We start from the raw sequence: 17,885 nt of genomic DNA, 5'->3' as shown, positions 1-17,885 counted from the left end.
CATATTGAATATTTGAATTATACAATTAAAAACATAACAAAGCTTCCTTAAAGATTTCAATATTTTATTTTAATGAGCTTAAAAGTTGATTTAAAGTTTCCTAAAGGAAAGCCAAGGTGTGGGAGCAGACCCTGGGAGGGCTCTGGGTTTGGGTGGAAAGCATCTGAGATCAACATTTTGTTTCTTTCTGGGAAAAGACAAACATGGTGCTGCTGGGTCTTGCTATGTGTGTATTTCTGAGCTAACACTGAGGGTGAAGGTTTGCTCCATCTCTGTGGGATCAGAACAGTGTTTCATAGAATCATAGAATCACAGAGTGATTCGTGTCAGAAGGGGCCTTAAAGTTCCAACCCCTGCCACGGGCAGGGACACCTTCCACTAAAGCAGCTTGCTCCAAGCCCCTGTGTCCAACCTGGCCTTGAACACTGCCAGGGATGGGGCAGCCACAGCTTCTCTGGGCACCCTGTGCCAGCGCCTCAGCACCCTCACAGGGAAGAGCTTGTACCTTGTATTCAACCTAAATCTCCCCTGTTTAAGTTTAAACCCCTTCCCCCTTGTCACTTCCTGCCCTTATAAAAAGTCCTTCTCCATATTTCTTGTTTCCCATGTGTATTTATTGGATTTTCATGAGCATTTCCTTTGCTGGGTCATATGGGCAGCAAAAACTCATTAAGGTGGTGATGGGGTTTTCCCTCAGGTTTTGTGTCCCCTGCGTGCCCCAGGTCCATGGTGAACGCTGGGCAGGAGGAAGATCAAAAACCTGCAGGAACTGAGTTTCTGAGCCAAACTGGAGGTTCAGATTTGGCTCTGGTTAGAGCTGTACTTTAAGTAATGCAGTTGATCTGGTGAAAGGAAGGTGGCACAGGGAAGTGCTGAGCTTAATTCTAGGTCAGACAAACCCTGGTGGTGGAGAATCAGGATCTATACAGTTTAGTCAGAGGAGCCCAAAAGTGCTCAAGAAGCAGCATCTCAGTGCTGAGACGGGGGGACAGTACCAGTCACAGTGACCCTCTATGGGAAGAGGAATGTAGAAATTAGAGGCATTTAGGACCACTAATGAAAAGAACCCAACAGTTTTTGCTGATGCCTTTGAAGTCTCTTCACATCCAGAGCCATGCGATGCTGTTAGTGACCCCAGGGAAGTGGTGGGACCATTGGCTCCCCAGCCTCTGAAAGCGCCCTGCTCTGCTCACTTCGGAGGGGAGGGCTTGGCTCATGGGGATGATGAGCATCCTTCTGCCTTTGCATATTGACACTAGTGACTTTATTTAGACAACAACTATCAGAATAAAGGCCAGGTACCAATTTTTGTTCTCCCCTTGTCCTGTTTATGCTCCTCCATCTGTGGAAAATGGTGTTTTGTCCGTTGGATGATTTGGGAGTGAGAGTTTTCCCAGCTAGACTGGTCCTTGCAGCATTGGGCATGTACCAGATAACAGCCCCTATCCTGAGCTTAAGTGTGTCACGCCAATAATAGCATTAATGTTTCAAACTGAATGAGGGATCCTTTTTTTTTGTGTGTGTGTGGTGGTTAATGATTAATTAGGTCAAATTCTCCAAAATTAGACTGCTGGAGAAGGAATGGGCCAACAGTTCACGTTTTGACAAAACCATGGGACAGAAACTGATGGGGCTGGTTCCACCTCGTCCCTCTGCACGCTCTGTCCCACGCCCCAAACTCAAACTCACTTTTCCCCAGAAGAGGTTCACTTTTAAAACTATATCCATTAATATCCCAATTTCCTTCCCCCCCTTTCAAATCTTGCATTAAACCCCTGTAGATTCTGCTTTAAGTAGGCAATTAAGCTAACAACATAATTATATCCCTTAATGCTCATTTTAACCGGTTTAGAGAAGAAACAAAAGGGGAAAGCAGCTTCAAATAGATGGGAATAAAAGCTCCGTTGTAAAGATATTTTTGATGCTCGTGATAATTTGTGTTGTGAAGTGCAGAGTTTGGCCATTAGTGGCTGCAGGGGAGCCAGGAGGTCACGGTTAAGACCCTTACAGGCACCGTGGGGTTTTGCCTCCTGAATGTCCTTTATCTGAACTCTCTCCCGGCTGCAAATGTTGGGAAATCCTTGGAGACTGGAGAGAATGTCCACTTCATACTGCAGTGGAGTGGCTGCATAGCTGTGGCATGGTAGGTTTGGGCTTTTTTATTACCTAGGCAATTATTCACCAGAGAGCAGTACACTGAGCCTGCGAGCTGCTGCCTTGCCATGTGCATGAGCAGAAAATAGAGCGCTGCAAAGGACCAGTGGTGGAGAATTACTGCAGTAAATCTGTGCTGATGTGGTGAAGCTCCGTCGCTGCCATGCGGAGGCAGAGCCAAAGGGGAGCTGTGCCCTCGTGGTAGGGAGCAGGATAACTGCTGTGGTTTCCTGCAGAGCACACAGCGCCCACAAAAATCTGTTTGCGAGGCACCAAATTTTGTGAAGACCCTGCAAGCTCTGTGCCATGAAGCTGCTCTGGCATCTTGCTGGGGAACCCAAGGGCTTGGCTGGAGCCTGCCTTCCTGGGGTCTGCTGGTGATGCTGGAAGACCGATGTTGCAGTACAGGCACAAGTCACTGCAGATGCGGCTCTCCTTTGCAGAAGTGTGTGTTCATCTTCCCTTTCCTTTGCCCATTCCCAATGGAGGTGTCATTCAAACAGTTAGATCCATGTTTGTGGATTTTGGGACACATCTTGGACCTGTGAGGTTCCTGTCTCAGTGTGATCATTTAGATTTAGTGAGGAGCTCCAGCTTGATTGTCTTTTCTGGATCATTCAGGTGGACATAAGACTATATTTGTCTTTCTTAAGAAGAAGAGCTTGGGATAACCTGAGCTAAAGCAGTCGGGATCCTTCAGCAGCAGCATGTGTTAGCTTAGAACTGGATGAGCTTTAAGGTTCCTTCCAACCCAAACCATTCTATGGTTCAGGAACATCCTGTGTCCTCCTTTGTATTTAGGACAATGTGGAGGCAAAGTGCACCAAAGTAGAGGTCCCTCACCCTGGATGGATTTTGGAGATTCAAGGACTGTCCCCAGCATTTACTGGGCTTTTCACAGATGCCCTGAATTGTCACAGCTTCCCTTATTTCTAACCCCACACTTGGAGTGTTTTGTGCAGAAAACAATTCTTGGGCTGAGGAAATTTTCCAGGTGATCAGTAGAATAATTTATTGGAGTTGAAATGCTTCAAACCAGTCCCAAAATTTGTGGTATGCCATGTTCCTTGGGTGCAAACCAGTTCATATAGAAAATACCCATGGCTGCTGCTGCAGTTATGTGTGATCTGAGTGGAAAACAATGCACTCAGGGTGGAAAACTGTCGATGGGGCTACCACAGCAGGAAGGGTAGGTGAACATCAGTTTGCTTTCTTTCGTGGAAGAGCTTGTGGAACCTGGCGCTCTGGAACTATTCCCAGCCCAGCATCTTCTGCAGCTGGTACTCCAGGGGCACTGGAGCAGGCTGGTGGCTGGAGGGTTTCTGGTGATGCATCTGGAGGAGGAAACAGCCTGGGCCTCATGGTTTTTGTCATGCAGATGCATTTCAGTGGGTTCATTGCTCCTTTCTCAGCTCAGAGGCAGACCCAGCACAACAGACCAGTGCTATCGCAGGTACATCCAAACTTCATTTGGGAATTAGGCTTTAACCCTTGGGCTCGAAGATTTCTCTCTAGTTCGTAGACATGACCCAGGGCTACATCTCAGTTTTGGACATGATCACACATGAGGGCTTCACTTGCACAAGACTTTGCAGCAGCTGCTGGTAAAGGACTAACGATGCCACCTGCAAAATTCAGCCCCAAAATGGATCTTGTAAGAACATTTGGACCTTTTTCCCATCCCAGTGGAGGTTCTCCCGCTCTGCTCCAACCAATGCGTCTGGTGGCAGAGCTGAGCAAATAAGGGATTTCTTTCTTAAAGCTCACGACAGATTGAAAAATACTTTTTCATGTTGAGCCAAAAGCAAACTATATTGATCTTAATTTTCCTTGTTGGCCAGAAAATCTTTCTGGGTTGTGTAGTTCCGAGTTGAGCAGAATCTGGGGCTTCCAAGAGCTTCTTTTAGATTTTGAGCACATTTTGCAGCTCTTACTTTAAAAAAATAAATAGGATCTATTTTGCCTGTATGAATAAGAAAATTTTGAATGTCAGACTGGGTCACTTCCACTTTTTGAATATGAGTGTCATATTCTATTGTGCAGACACGAATCCTGCAGTGGTTGGTCTCACTATAGCTATGCTTTTGGCTGAAAATCATTTCCCTGCAGCTCCATGCCCTCATTTGTTTCAGTTCCATGAACCATAGAGTTGAAGGTCACACAGGTCGGGTCTTGGTGGTGTTTGTCCCATGCAAACTGCTGGAAAAACAGTTTCTTCCCAGCTGATTGTTTGGAGATGTTGACTGGGGAGTGACAGTAATGGAGGTTGATGACCTGGCTGCGTGCACTTGCAGCCTAGAAACCAGCCGTGTGCTGGGCTGCATCAAAAGGAGCGTGACCAGCAGGTCGAAGGAGGTGATCCTGCCCCTCTGCTCTCGTGAGACCTCACCTGGAGCATTGTGTGCAGTTCTGGTGTCCTCAACATAAGAAGGACATGGAACTGTTGGAACAAGTCCAGAGGAGGCCACGAGGATGATCAGGGACTGGAGCACCTCCTGTATGAAGACAGGCTGAGAAAGTTGGTGCTCTTCAGCCGGTAGAAGAGAAGCTGCGTGGAGACATCAGAGCAGCTTCCAGTATCTGAAGGGGGCCTATAGGGATGCTGGGGAGGGACTCTTCATCAGGGACTGTAGTGACAGGACAAGGGGTGATGGGTTCAGACTGAAAAAGGGGAGATAAATGAAATATAAGGAAGAAGTTCTTTGAGAGTGCTGAGGCGCTGGCACAGGGTGCCCAGAGAAGCTGTGGCTGCCCCATCCCTGGCAGTGTTCAAGGCCAGGTTGGACACAGGGGCTTGGAGCAAGCTGCTCTAGTGGAAGGTGTCCCTGCCCGTGGCAGGGGTTGGAGCTGGAGGGGCTTTAAGGTCCCTTCCCACCCAAACCACTCTGTGATTCTATGGTACCTGGTGACATCCTGCTCTTCCCAAGGCTGTGCCCAGTTTGAGGTGGAGGGCTGTGGGATCCCCTTTGCCCTTGAGCAGTATTTGGGCAGTATGATCCCAAGGAGGGCAGTGGTGGTTCAGCAGGACCAGGGGCACTGCAGGAGCCTTAACAGGTTGAAATGTACCCAGGAAAAGTTGTTTTTTCTCTCCCCTTATTTCCCAGGCAGCCATTGGGAAGGCGCAAAGCCCCCCGCCCTCGCTGGGAGCAGCCAGGCCTTTGGGGATCCTTTGGTCTTTAATTTGCTCTTGATTTGGGTTTCTTTTTAATTTTCCTTTTCTCTGTTTTTATTTATTTGAATCGTGGGGGTTGTTTGTTTGTTTATTGATTTCTCTCTGCCCGGGGAGTGGACCTGGGGATATTTATAGGATTTGTGGTCGGCTGATTGGAGTTATTTTGCGAGCAGAACTTCCAAGATTTCTACTTTAAGCCTGTTTTTTCTCCAACTTCCTTCATTTCCCCCCTTCCTTCTCGTTTTTTCTCTTTTTACTATTTTTGCTTGCTTTTTTCCTTTTTTTTTTTCATTTTTAAGACAGACTGAGCCATTTCTGAATTTTCTCCCTGTAATTACTGCTCTTTTTTTAAGTTTGAAAAAATCACCCGCCTTTGGGAGCTTCCCCCAACCTTCCTTTTAGATCAGTGTGGTTTGACTTGTAAATTTTTTCCCTTTCCTAACTAAAATTACCACCATTTTGTGCTAGTAAAAAAAGCCAAACTGGGAGAGAAGGGAGGTGGCATCCCGGAGTTAACGTCCCAGTGGTAAATAGTTTCATTTCAACCTCATTTTAGATGCCTCAAGGGATTTTTTTTATAAGGATAAAATCTATAGTTTGCAAATGGGCACCCTTCCCCGCTGGTGTCAGCCTTGACGGGACCGTTGGCCAGTGCTGGACCTTCTTATAGTCCCGTTCCTAACACCACCTCACTGCAATATTTATCAAATTGGGTGTTTCTTATTTCTAGATACTAAGTTTTGGCGTTGGATTGTCTTGTGTTTGACAAGGATGCTGCAAGGGCTGGAACAGCTCTGCTCTGGAGCCAGGCTGAGAGAGCTGGGCTGGGGCAGCCTGGAGAAGAGAAGGCTCCTGAAGGGGAGACCTGAGAGCAGCTCCAGTGCCTGAAGGGGCTGCAGGAAAGCTGGAGAGGGGCTTGGGACAAGGGCCTGTAGGGACAGGCCAAGGGGAATGGCTTTAACCTGCCAGAGGGGAGACTGAGATGAGCTCTTAGGCAGAAGCTCTTCCCTGTGAGGGTGCTGAGGCGCTGGCACAGGGTGCCCAGAGAAGCTGTGGCTGCCCCATCCCTGGCAGTGTTCAAGGCCAGGTTGGACACAGGGGCTTGGAGCAAGCTGCTCTAGTGGAAGGTGTCCCTGCCCATGGCAGGGAGTTGGAACCAGAGGAGCTTTAAGGTCCCTTCCAACACAAACCAGGCTGGGATCCTGTGATTCTGTTCTGAGCACTTTTCACCACCACCTCTGCACTGGGACTGCACATCTCCTACCACTGCGAACCCCTGCTCTCACTGTCATTGCACAGAGACTTATTTTGGGGTATATTAAACTGTTCCCATTGAACTTCTGCCGAGTTCTTCCACGTGGGGTGGAGATAACACGGCGAGGGCCCATCCTCTGTTGTTCATCTTCAGCTCAACTTTCTCGTCTCCCTCTGTGCTGTATCAGCCTCCAGCAGGGAAGGGCTGGATCTCTGCAGGTGGATGTTCCTGGTGGTGCCTGCCAGGGGGTTGCCCGTGGGAAGCCCTGGCAGGTCCATCAGACGTGGTGTTTGGAAGCAGAGCCCACGCGATGTGCCTGCTCCCACACTCCCAACAGAATGTGCGGAGCGGCACTTCTGTAGGAAACGTGTGGGATTCCGTGCATAAATAAGCCCTATTTTCATTCTTTTTCCATGTGCACTCGTAGCTTGTTACATATGTTGTTTTATCAACTTGGAAAAGTGCCTGCAGTGGGATTTTTTGTGTTAAATTTGATTTCCTGAGAGTTTCCTGTGAAATTGGAAACCTGGGAAAACGGGTGGATTTCTGCAGCGCTCCCGCACGGCTCCTTCTCCTCCCTTTGGATCCCCCCACGTCAAAAATAATAACCCCCTCCTCCCCCCACGCTTTCATTCCCTATACATTTATTCTTTACAAATATTTCCAGCTGTTTCTTTTGCTTGGAAGCTCATAACCATCTGTATACAACTGCTTGGTGCAGAGAATGCTGTTGTTTTGCCCGGTCACTCTTATTTTCCAGCTTTTATAATAGGAGGGTTAGAAGGAATCAGTAATGCCTTTCCTCCTCTTCACCCTCCATTTGATTATTTTTCTCATAAAGGACAGAGTGAGGAGCGAGCTGAGCAACAGGAGATGGAAAAAACATTTTGATTGCTTTTCAGTTGCTTATAATCAAGGGGTAACTCTTTAAATCCAGGCCAATTTGCTGCATTGATTTAATTCACAATTTTAATTTCATGATTGTTTTGGGGAGGAAAAAAAAGGGTTTGTGAGGTTGAGGCCTTGTTATGCTTGTTCGAACGTTGGTAGTTCTAGGTTAGAACTTGTTTCATGTTCCTTTCCTGGGTGTGCTTCTGCTGTGGGTGCTGCTTGAATTTCTCTGCGCTGCCACAAGAGGAAAATTGAAATTCAGTGCACAGATTCTGCCAGTTCTTTCAGCGAGTTCATAAAATTACTCATATGAATATTCCCTTGACTCAGAGGCTGCTGCTTACAGCCCTTAAACACGTCTGCGACTACCCGAAGTATCGGGAGCCAAGCGAATGGCTGGAGACGGGAAGACCTGGAGTCCTTCAAAGGCAATTTTTTCCTATTCCAAAAGGAGGAAGCGCTGCCGTGGCTTAGCACCCATCCAGGCTCGGGCACTTTGTGGTGGGATTGTCCCTGCCCAGCGGATTTTGGTGTTTGCACTCTCTCCTGGTGAGCAAACCCCGCGTGAGCCTTGTCCACCAGGAATTCCACCTTTTCAGTTTGAGAGGTTTTAGAAGAACTTGGAAGTCTGAGTTCCTGAGATGACGCAGATGTAGGAAACACCCCCATGTTATTAATATGACAAAATGGAAAGATCATAGAATCATAGAATCAAGAGTTTGGGTTGAAGGGACCTTAAAGCTCCTTCAGCTCCAAACCCTGCCACGGGCAGGGACCCCTTCCACTAGAGCAGCTTGCTCCAAGCCCCTGTGTCCAACCTGGCCTTGAGCACTGCCAGGGATGGGGCAGCCACAGCTTCTCTGGGCACCCTGTGCCAGCGCCTCAGCACCCTCACAGGGAAGAGCTTCTGCCTAAGAGCTCATCTCAGTCTCCCCTCTGGCAGGTTAAAGCCATTCCCCTTGGCCTGTCCCTACAGGCCCTTGTCAAAAGTCCTTCTCCAAGGGATAAGATAGTTAACAGTAGGCAAGAAGTAAATACAATACAACTGAATGATTTCTGGACTTATATGATGATGTTACTATTACTATTATTTGCCTGCTTACCTGTGTGCTGCAACTTTGTCTGCCTCAGGTAAGAGTTTGGGGAAAAGTTTGAGGAAACCCAGTCCCACCGTTTGCAAAACCAAGCATCAAAAAAAAAAAAGAAGTTAAAGGAAAATAATTCTTCTGCCAATACAAAGAGAATTGAAATCGGGATAAAGAGGGGCCCTGGGTGAAGTCAGGAGTGGAACGACAAGAGCAAAGGAATCATTCCTGCCTTGGTTTTCCAGTGAAATCCCGTGCTCACACCTGATCTTTGTGTGGGACTGATGAACCTGCAGCATGTTTCATCGTTAGTGTTTGATCCTGATTAGCCTTTGGGAAGCAGCACTGGCATCCCAGTGGCTGGGAGCCTGTGGGAAGGTGCGTGGTGAAAGATAGCATCAGTGGTTAATCATCCCCCATCCCACAGGGATGGGCACTGGGAGTGGAGACACTCTGCACCTCCATGGTGGGACTGGAGGACACCCCCAGGATGGCTGGACAAGCACGAGCATCTCCTCTGCTGATGGAAAGCTCCTTTGTGGTGGAAGGTGTCCCTGCCCCTGCCCCTGCCAGGGGGCTGGAACTGGATGAGCTTTAAGGTCTGTTCAAGCAGTCTGTGATCCTAGGATTCTGGGATCCTGCAGTACCATTGCCTGTGGGAATGGTGTTCACCACCTTAAGGTCTTCCTTGGCACACTTCCTGTCTGGGAGGCTGCCCACCAGCAAGAAGGGGATGTGGCCAAGGGCCTGGCCAACTTTGGGTGATGCTTTATTCCCATCTAGAAAAGGCTCTGATTTCTTTTTAGGCTGAGTAACTGTCTACAGCAGGCATTTATTTGTGTGCTTAGATATGGTGGAGATGCTCCCATGGGTGAGGTGCCTAACTGTGGTCAGCTTAAACACAGGCCAGACATGGGGCTTCAGAGGAGCTGGTGGGGAATGATGGGCTCCCTGTGTCCTCAAGCATTGAGAGTTGGGATGCTCCATCTAACACAGGGATGCTGGGGACAGGTTGTGTCCCTACAGGTCACAGTCACCTCAGTACCCTGGACCTCTCAACGTTAAAACTGCCAGGCTGGACGGGGCTTGGAGCAAGCTGCTCTAGTGGAAGGTGTCCCTGCCTGTGGCAGGGGTTGGAGCTGGAGGAGCTTTCAGGTCCCTTTAACCCAAACCATTCTGGGATTCTATGAAAGCTTGGTTTTTTTGAAAGCTTGGTATAAGTAATGCACATAAGCAGGAGTAAGGAGCACCCTCCCCTCATGCTGGAGACTTTCCTGTAGTGTGTGAAAGCCCAGATGAGCTCACTGGTCTTCATAGGTCTTTCAGTTCCACTATGTCCCTGTGCTCTTGCAGTGGAGGTGTTGAGCATCACCTGCATGTATTCCTGGCAGGTCTGGTTTATTTCCATCCTCAGTGCCGCCGCCACCCTTCTCACCTGCTTCAAAGCTTGTCTCTGGCTTGGCCAAAGCCTCCTGCGCCTCTGTGCCGCAGTGGGGGTTGCTGCCCTTTTGTTCTGATGACCTCAAGTCAAAACCTTCCCGCTGCTCTCATCTCAGAGGGTTTAGAAAGCTCAGATGTTTGGGTTTTACTGTTGTCTTTTCCCCATGCCTCAAAGCCCTGACCTCAGCCCATCCGTGCTCTGCTTCTCTGCGCAGCAAGGCTGCAGCTGAATAAAAGGATGAAATTCCTGTGGATGCTCACGGATAAGTTTGACACTAAAGTGTTTTCAAGCTGCTGCCATCATCCGGGAACTGAGTCTTGGTGGTGTTGTCCCACAGTCATCACAGGGGCAGTTTGCAGACCCCATAGTGGGCACGGGGGGATGCTGGACCCTTGCTGCTGGGGCTGGGCTCTGCTGCAGGACTGGAGGAGATGCCTTGGGTCAAGCTCAGATTTCGCAGGTATCTTTTTTTAATGATTATTATAATTCTGGTTGTTTCTTGAGGGGAAGCTGCAGCTGAGGAAACAGGCAGCACGTTCCTCCGGCCCAAGGAGCTAACATGTGCCCTGTTGGAAAATTCATTCCTTTGGAGGCTGCAGTTAAGGATCTGCAAAGGATGAGGACAGGACAAGCCGTAGCAGTGTAAAGCATTGTCACATTTTCCATTGTGTGGAGAATGCCCTGGCCCTGGGAAGCACCTGGGCACAGGCTCTGCTGTGCTCACCCATTGGCTCAGCATTGCTCTTGCTCCTGATAAACCTGGGGAGACATCACTGAGCTTGCTGGGAGATGAGTACACCATAAGGGTGACGTAGGGCTCTACAGTGCCAAGCTGGGCCCTTGCGTTTGCTTAGCATCCACTGGATTGGCAGGAGGAAGCTAAAGTGCTCCCCCACAAGAAAGAGTCATGAGCATATTTACGGGTCCTTTAGCCCTGCAGATGTTTCAGGGTGATGGGGGGCTTCTTTTCCTTCTGTCTGCTATTTAATGAGAATTAAATAGGAAACTGCCAACATCTTTGCTTTGTTTAGTAAAAAAAATGGGGGAAAAAAGAAAACCACTTCCTGCGTTTTCCATGGCTCTAAAGTTAATCCCAACAGACAGCTCAGGTAGGCCCGCAGTTATTTCTATGGCACGTTCCTTTGGGAGACCTCTTCCCAGTTGCTTCTCCTGCTGCCAAATGCTAATTATTTGGGTGAATTTTGCACACTGGGTGCTGCCGGCTCCTTCCTGACCTGCGCCTGAGGTTTGGGCTTCGCTGACAATTCCTCAGCTGTCTTTGGGAGGGTGTCTGGGGGAAGGAGGTTGTGAGGTCTGGTTTGGTTTTCTTTGGTTCCCCTCAGGTAAAACAAACAACTTGGCCCTTTTACAAAGCATCCACAAAGGAAAGATGTCTTTGCTGCTCTGGAGAGGAGCTGGAGCTGCAGCTGCTCCTGCACACCCCAGGTGGAATTAGAATCATAGGATCACAGAATCAACCAGGCTGGAAAAGCCCTTTAAGCTCATCCAGTCCAACCATTCCCAGCACTGCCCAGGCCACCACTAACCCATGGCACTGAGGCCTCGTCTCCACGCTGTGTGAACACTCGCAGGGACGGTGACTGCAGCCCTGCCCTGGGCAGCCTGTTCCAATGCCTGAGCACCCTCTGGGGCAGGAATTGTTCCTCAGCTCCATCTAAACCTGCCCTGGTGCAGCTTGAGGCCGTTTCCTCTTGTCCCATCCCTTGTTCCTTGGGAGCAGAGCCCAGCCCCTCCTGGCTCCATCCTCCTGTCAGGCACTTGTAGGGAGCCATCAGGTCGCCCCTGAGCCTTCTCTTCTCCAGACTGAACCCCCTAGAATTAGGGTTGTTTAGAACCCAGTTTGGGACATCTCCCCTTGGCAGAGCATGGGTGAAGTTCAGACCCCAGTCACAGGGGGGTGGCTGTGTACAAATAAGTAAATGCATTTAAATTTAAAGCCTTTTTCCCCCTGGGGAGGGCTTTGGTGGTGGATGGGGGGTTCCTGGCACCCCTGTCCCACACTGAGCCTCATGCCCACAGGAGCAGGTCTGAGTGTGATGTATATAGATGCAAATCCAAGCAGTTTGAATGATTGTTTTTAATCATCATTTAAGTGATCAGGCAGAAAGCCCACGCTGAAATCTTCCCAAATCTCATTTAACATTTTTATGGGTTTCAGTTATTTTTGTGTTTTGCAGTAGCTGTTGAAATGTTGGGGGTTTCTCCCAGTATAGTGTAGCCCTTTCTATAAACATAGGTTTCTCGGGTCAGTTGTACATCTGCTTCCCTCCTCATTTTTGTCACTTTATGCTGTTAGGAGATGTTGACTGAGACATTCCTTATTTATCACATGATTTACTTTTCGCTTACAACTTGAGGAGCATATGGCCAGAAACCACATTCTGCTTCGTGCTTTTTAAAGATATTTATTAGCGTTAGTTAAACAAAACTATCTAAAACATACCCAACCCGTACAAAAGCAGCTTTAGGGAATCATATTTTGAATTGTAAATTATTTTATGTGAGAGATTGTATGGAGGATTATGCAGCCTGTGTTGCAGAGCCCCGGCTCTGGCAGGCAGATGCAGACCCTGCCCCTCTGCTTTTAATTATAAATGAAGAAGTCACTGAATTAAATTACCTGGGTAAACCAGCACACAGGAGAGTTCTCTTTGCCCTTGCTAAAGAGGCTGCTTCATCGAAAGCTGCTCCGACCCATCTGGGCACGTTCTGGTTGCTGGTGGCTAAATGGAGATTTCCAGCAATTCACTGCTTTGACTTGCTTATAGTATTTGTAGTCCTTAAATACCACTGCTTAGAATTTCATAGAATCACAGGATCCAAGACTGGTTTGTGTTGGAAAGGACCTTAAAGCTCCTCCAGCTCCAACCCCTGCCACGGGCAGGGACACCTTCCACTAGAGCAGCTTGCTCCAAGCTCCTGTGTCCAACCTGGCCTTGAACACTGCCAGGGATGGGGCAGCCACAGCTTCTCTGGGCACCCTGTGCCAGCGCCTCAGCACCCTCCCAGGGAAGAGCTTCTGCCTAAGAGCTCATCTCAGTCTCCCCTCTGGCAGGTTAAAGCCATTCCCCTTGGCCTGTCCCTACATCCCTTGTCCCAAGCCCCTCTCCAGGTTTCCTGCAGCCCCTTTAGGCACTGGTGCTGCTCTAAGGTCTCCCCTTCAGGAGCCTTCTCTTCTCCAGGCTGGACCAGCCCAGCTCTCTCAGCCTGTCACAATGCCATTATAAAAACTAAGAAATAAGACAGGAAGGAGAGATCAGGCCAGGCAGAAACACACAGAGTGGGGAAGGTAAGCAAAAAAAAAGAAGTAAATAATAAATTTGCTTCTTGGCCCCGTTAGGTGCTGTGCAGTTGGTCGGTGCTGGTCAGGAACCGCAGAGGCATCAGTCACCACATCATTTATTTCCAGCAATTCATTCATTCAACTCCAAATACAAATATGAAAAGGAACACGAAATGAATTACATGCATGATCCTTCACGGAGTGATTCTTGCGTTGGGTTGGGCGGTAAATCACACCAGAGGCCCCAGCTAACACGTGTGTCTAGCCAGGAGTAAAATATGGCATCAGGACATCGAGATGCTTCATATTTGGGGAATATGATCCCTGCAGGACGTGTTCCCAAAATTAATTTATCTGTATGGAAATTCTTTTAGATGGAGGATGAATAACTTTGCAATCGCAGACACCTTTGAAAAGTTGAGGTTGGCTCCGTGTTTCCCAAACTGATATATTGGGTATTTTTGGTAATAATTTTGGTTTAATATCAATTTAGGTTTAATAGTAATTTAGGTCTAATAATAAATTAGGTCTAATAATAATTTAGGTTGAATACTTCAGGTGCTAATTTTTGGTAATATTTAGGTACCGCTCGGTGGTGTGGCTGGAGTGGTCCTAGAGGTGATGTGAAGGCAGCGTTGAGGTTGTGCCTGTAGCTTTGCACTTGTGGCTTTCAGGAGCTCTCATCCAGGTGACCTGCGTATTCCATGGGTGATTTTCATGTGGAATTACAATTTCAGGAGCCTGAGCACTTTTCCTGCCATTGGGGAACAGGGTTTGCGGGGTGGGTTGTGCAGGAAGCTCTTTGAAGGGACGGGAATTGCTGCATTCCCCATCTCTAGGGGTTTGGGATAACACCGATGCCCCGCGAGGTTTCTGCCCTGGCTCTGTATTAAATCTCCATTTTCCTACTTTATTTTTTTTTCCCTTTTTTTTGGTACACCCAGATCTAATCTTCTAGAAAATGCCCCGAAGGTTTGAGCAATCTCCCAGTTGCAGGAACCCATAAAGCTCCTTTTTGAGGGTTTTTTTTCCATTGTGTAACCATGACAAATCATTAATTTTTGATTGATTGCTTTGAATTATGGGTGCTCTGACATCCTTTCTGTAGCTGAACAGCTGTATAACAAATGAACATATCAGTGCTCACAAAAGATTGGAGATCTAACAGAAGCAATTACATTGTCAGCTCCTCCCTTCTGGCTTTTACCAGGCAATGGAGGGAGGAAATTTTTGAGCAGAAATTCCTCAAGTGGCTAACAATAATAATAATCATCATCAAAAAATTCCTTTCTGTAATTGAATTAGATTTTTATCTCTTCATTTCCAGTGGATTTCTCCAGCCTTCAGCAGCCAGGATGAGTCTCAGCTTTGGGCAACTTGGGAGAATCCCTTTGAACAAAATTTCATGTGAAGAACTCAAAAAAGAGAAAAATGAAATTGCAATTTTTGGTTGCTATTCCTTTAAGATTCCCAAATTGCAGCAGTGCACTAACTGTGACCTCCATAACTTTTAAATTAAGAATTTATGCTGGCTTGAAATTTATGAAATATTTCAACATGAAAGAAAGCCTTTTTCCCTCAGGAAAATTGAGCAATAAATCACAGCGCTCTCGATTTACTGCCCTAGAGCCAGGCAAAGAGAGGAGGTTTTCATTCCTCCCCCCTTCATTCTGAAAAAAAAATAGCAAAAAAAAAAATGTAATCATCGAAGACAGCTTCGCTGCTGTCCTCCCACTCTCCAGAATTTTTAATTTCAGCTGTTTCTGCTTGGATTTATTTCCAATATTCCTGCTCGGCTTTTCAATTTCCTCAGTTATTAAATTTTAATTCAGTGCATTAGCATTTAAATTAAAAAAGGGTTTATTTTATCGAAATCGCTGGCTGGCCCCCATCCTGCTGCACATGAATTGCCTGGTTCTGCCATTTGCACAAAATGTGAAACGCAGCTCATATCTTTTAACTTGTATTTGCACAATTTCAGAAATAAAAATTCTGGGTTTTGGAATAATATTGGCTTTCCAAGGAAGCCTCCCAGTGCAGAGCCGGGGGAAGGAGGAGACAAGGAGGAGCCCCTGGTTGCTCCCTGCTCAGCCCCCTGGAATGGCTCAGAGGGGCTCGATTAGCAAACGCCTTGCTAATGAAGGGAGGTGGCCCCTCTGATCCAGCAGTGGGGCTTCGCCATCCACCTCGGATGGGATCGGCTCTTGGATGTCCATCTTGGCTTGGACACAGCACTGGGCTTGGCTATTTCTGCCTTATTTCCCTGCCGCAAACTGCATGTTTTTGCATAGGAGGGGTCATTAGACATTGGTAAAGTGCCCTAAAATAACTGCAGGAGAGTAACGAGGGGGAATCCGCTCCGGAAGTCACCTCTGTGATGGGGCTGCATCCAAAACCCTGCGCCAGGCCCCTGCACTGGGGTTAAGCTCACAGTGTATCCCACTGCACCGAGCATGGGGCACGCGTATAACTTGGAATGGGGAAAAAACAGGTATTTGGGTGCATTGTGCTCGCAGGAAGGATTCAGAGGGTGGTGGTGCCTTTCTGAACCGAAACAGCCTCATTTTTTGATGTCTTTTGCCCCCTTAGGCCGACGAGAGCAACAGCAGCGGGCGGAGGAGCTCTTCCAGCAGGTAGGTGGATGTTTGCTCTGCTGGGATGGGATGTGGTGGCAGATGGGGCTCTGCTGGGATGTGGGTCTCCATCCTGGGAATGGGTGGCAAAGGGTGACCACACGGGAGGGATGAGCTGGAGCTGGTAGAGCTCAGTGTCCATACACCTGGTTTTGGATTTTGCTAACAAGGCAGATGTGAGAAAGGTTAAAGATTGCTCTGGCCTTGGGGCTGCAGGAAGGTGTGGTTGGCATGCAGGATGGAGTGGAACAGGTGAATCCCCCAGCCCATGCCCACACTGGGTACAGACACCAACAGAGGATGGGGTTCTTGGATGGAGACCTTGGGCTGTGCTGTGGTGTGTGGATGAGGACCCCCCTGCTTCCATGCAGGAGGAGAGGAGAGAGGTGTCCCACCCCCCAGTCCCCTCTGATCCTCCTAAGGGATGTCTTTGCTGCGTCTCACTCTGGTGGGTGCAGGACATGTCAGGCTCCACGTGGGATGTGCTGAGGTTGGGTCTTGCCCTGTGCTGTAGCCTCACCCGCTATGGCATCATCATCTCCTGCTGATGCTGTAGGACACCTTAGGTTGCAGGGGTGCACTAAAGATGGTTCTTCTTGGTCCTTCTCCATCTTTGTCTGGTGGAGTCAGTCCAGAGCTGTGACAGTATGGAAGAAGGAGCAGCTTTAACTCCTTGGCCAGGCACAAACTCATGGTAGCTGGTTTCCTCTACAGAGCAGTGATGTGTCGAGTGGTGCTGGGGAGGTGATGGGAGCCAAGAGCAAAGCACTGGTTTGGGGATATTCGCATTTACCTGGTCCCACATGTGCTCAAAGCTGATTCCTGTTTGTCTGCCATCCAGAAGTGAAGTGGCAAATTCACCTCCTAGGTTCAGAAGGTTTTGTGGTAAACAGGTGAAGATGTAGGAGGTCAGAGGTGCCAGGCTGGAAACAGCAATGCTGAAGATGTACCAGAGAGGGGAGTGTGTAGCCTGGGAAGGGGATCAGGCTGCAGCATGGAAACATCCATGCGGGTTGGAGAAGAGGGTAGAAAAGTCAGGGAAGTGCCATCACGTGGTGAGATGATGCACAACTTGTTGGGAGAACCACCGAGCACCTCAGGCACATTTGTGGGTTACATCAGCATGGATGGGACACAGTGGACAAGAGAACACCAGAGCCAGTTCAGCTGCCATGGAAAAGAGCCATCATGGTATGTGGGGCTGGCAACACCTCCATCAGCATCACCTGCCCATTCCTCAGCAGAGGACACAGCAGCACGGGCAGCCCCTTAACACTGCAGTGGCACAAGCAGAGGAGCTGTGATGGTGTGGCAGAAGCCACTTATCCCCACACTGGTGTGATCGGCGCAGAGCAAGACCACCACTGGTGCACCCAGACAGGGTGTGCTGGCTGCTGCTGCAGGGCTGGGCACTGCTCTCCTGCTTGGGCAGGTCACCAGCACTGCATGGAGCAGACCCTGGTGAGACACGAGACTTTTCAGCTCTGGGGCCCCAAGCACAAGAGGGACTTGGAGCTGTTGGAGCGAGGCCAGAGGAGGCCATGGAGATGCTGCGAGGGCCGGAGCAGCTCTGCTCTGGAGCCAGGCTGAGAGAGCTGGGCTGGGGCAGCCTGGAGAAGAGAAGGCTCCTGAAGGGGAGACCTGAGAGCAGCTCCAGTGCCTGAAGGGGCTGCAGGAAAGCTGGAGAGGGGCTTGGGACAAGGACCTGTAGGGACAGGCCAAGGGGAATGGCTTTAAGCTGACAGAGGGGAGCACCATCACTCCCCTCTGGCTTTGCCTGCCTTCTCCACATCTGGAGCTGCATTTCACTTCCTCCCTTTTGTACTGACAGTGATAGCATCTCTCTGCTAAACCTTTGCCAGAGCACCTTCCTGATCGCTCTGGAGACTTGGAAGTGCTACTGAAGTGTTATCCCTCAGGTGAAACACATCCTCCCATGTTAAATGCTCT

General features: G+C 48.7%; 1 protein-coding gene across 5 annotated transcripts in view; it reads left to right on the top strand.

The window, feature by feature from the left end:
* Positions 1–17,885, top strand: part of ZNF618 (zinc finger protein 618) — a 148,237-nt gene that overhangs the window by 49,571 nt on the left and 80,781 nt on the right. For all 5 annotated transcript variants that reach the window (XM_057419322.1, XM_057419320.1, XM_057419319.1 and 2 more), the window contains exon 2: positions 15,892–15,935. In XM_057419322.1, coding sequence (XP_057275305.1) covers positions 15,892–15,935 — 44 coding nt within the window. The remainder of the gene's footprint in view (positions 1–15,891; positions 15,936–17,885) is intronic.

The sequence above is a fragment of the Pezoporus wallicus genome, unplaced genomic scaffold, assembly GCF_028554395.1.
Source record: "Pezoporus wallicus isolate ANWC-B61680 ecotype Strahan unplaced genomic scaffold, APGP_CSIRO_Pwel_v1 contig_10790, whole genome shotgun sequence".
NCBI classification, from domain to species: Eukaryota; Metazoa; Chordata; class Aves; order Psittaciformes; family Psittacidae; genus Pezoporus; species Pezoporus wallicus.
The sequence above is the reverse complement of the archived record's forward strand: the minus strand, read 5'-3'. Positions and strand labels throughout refer to the sequence as shown.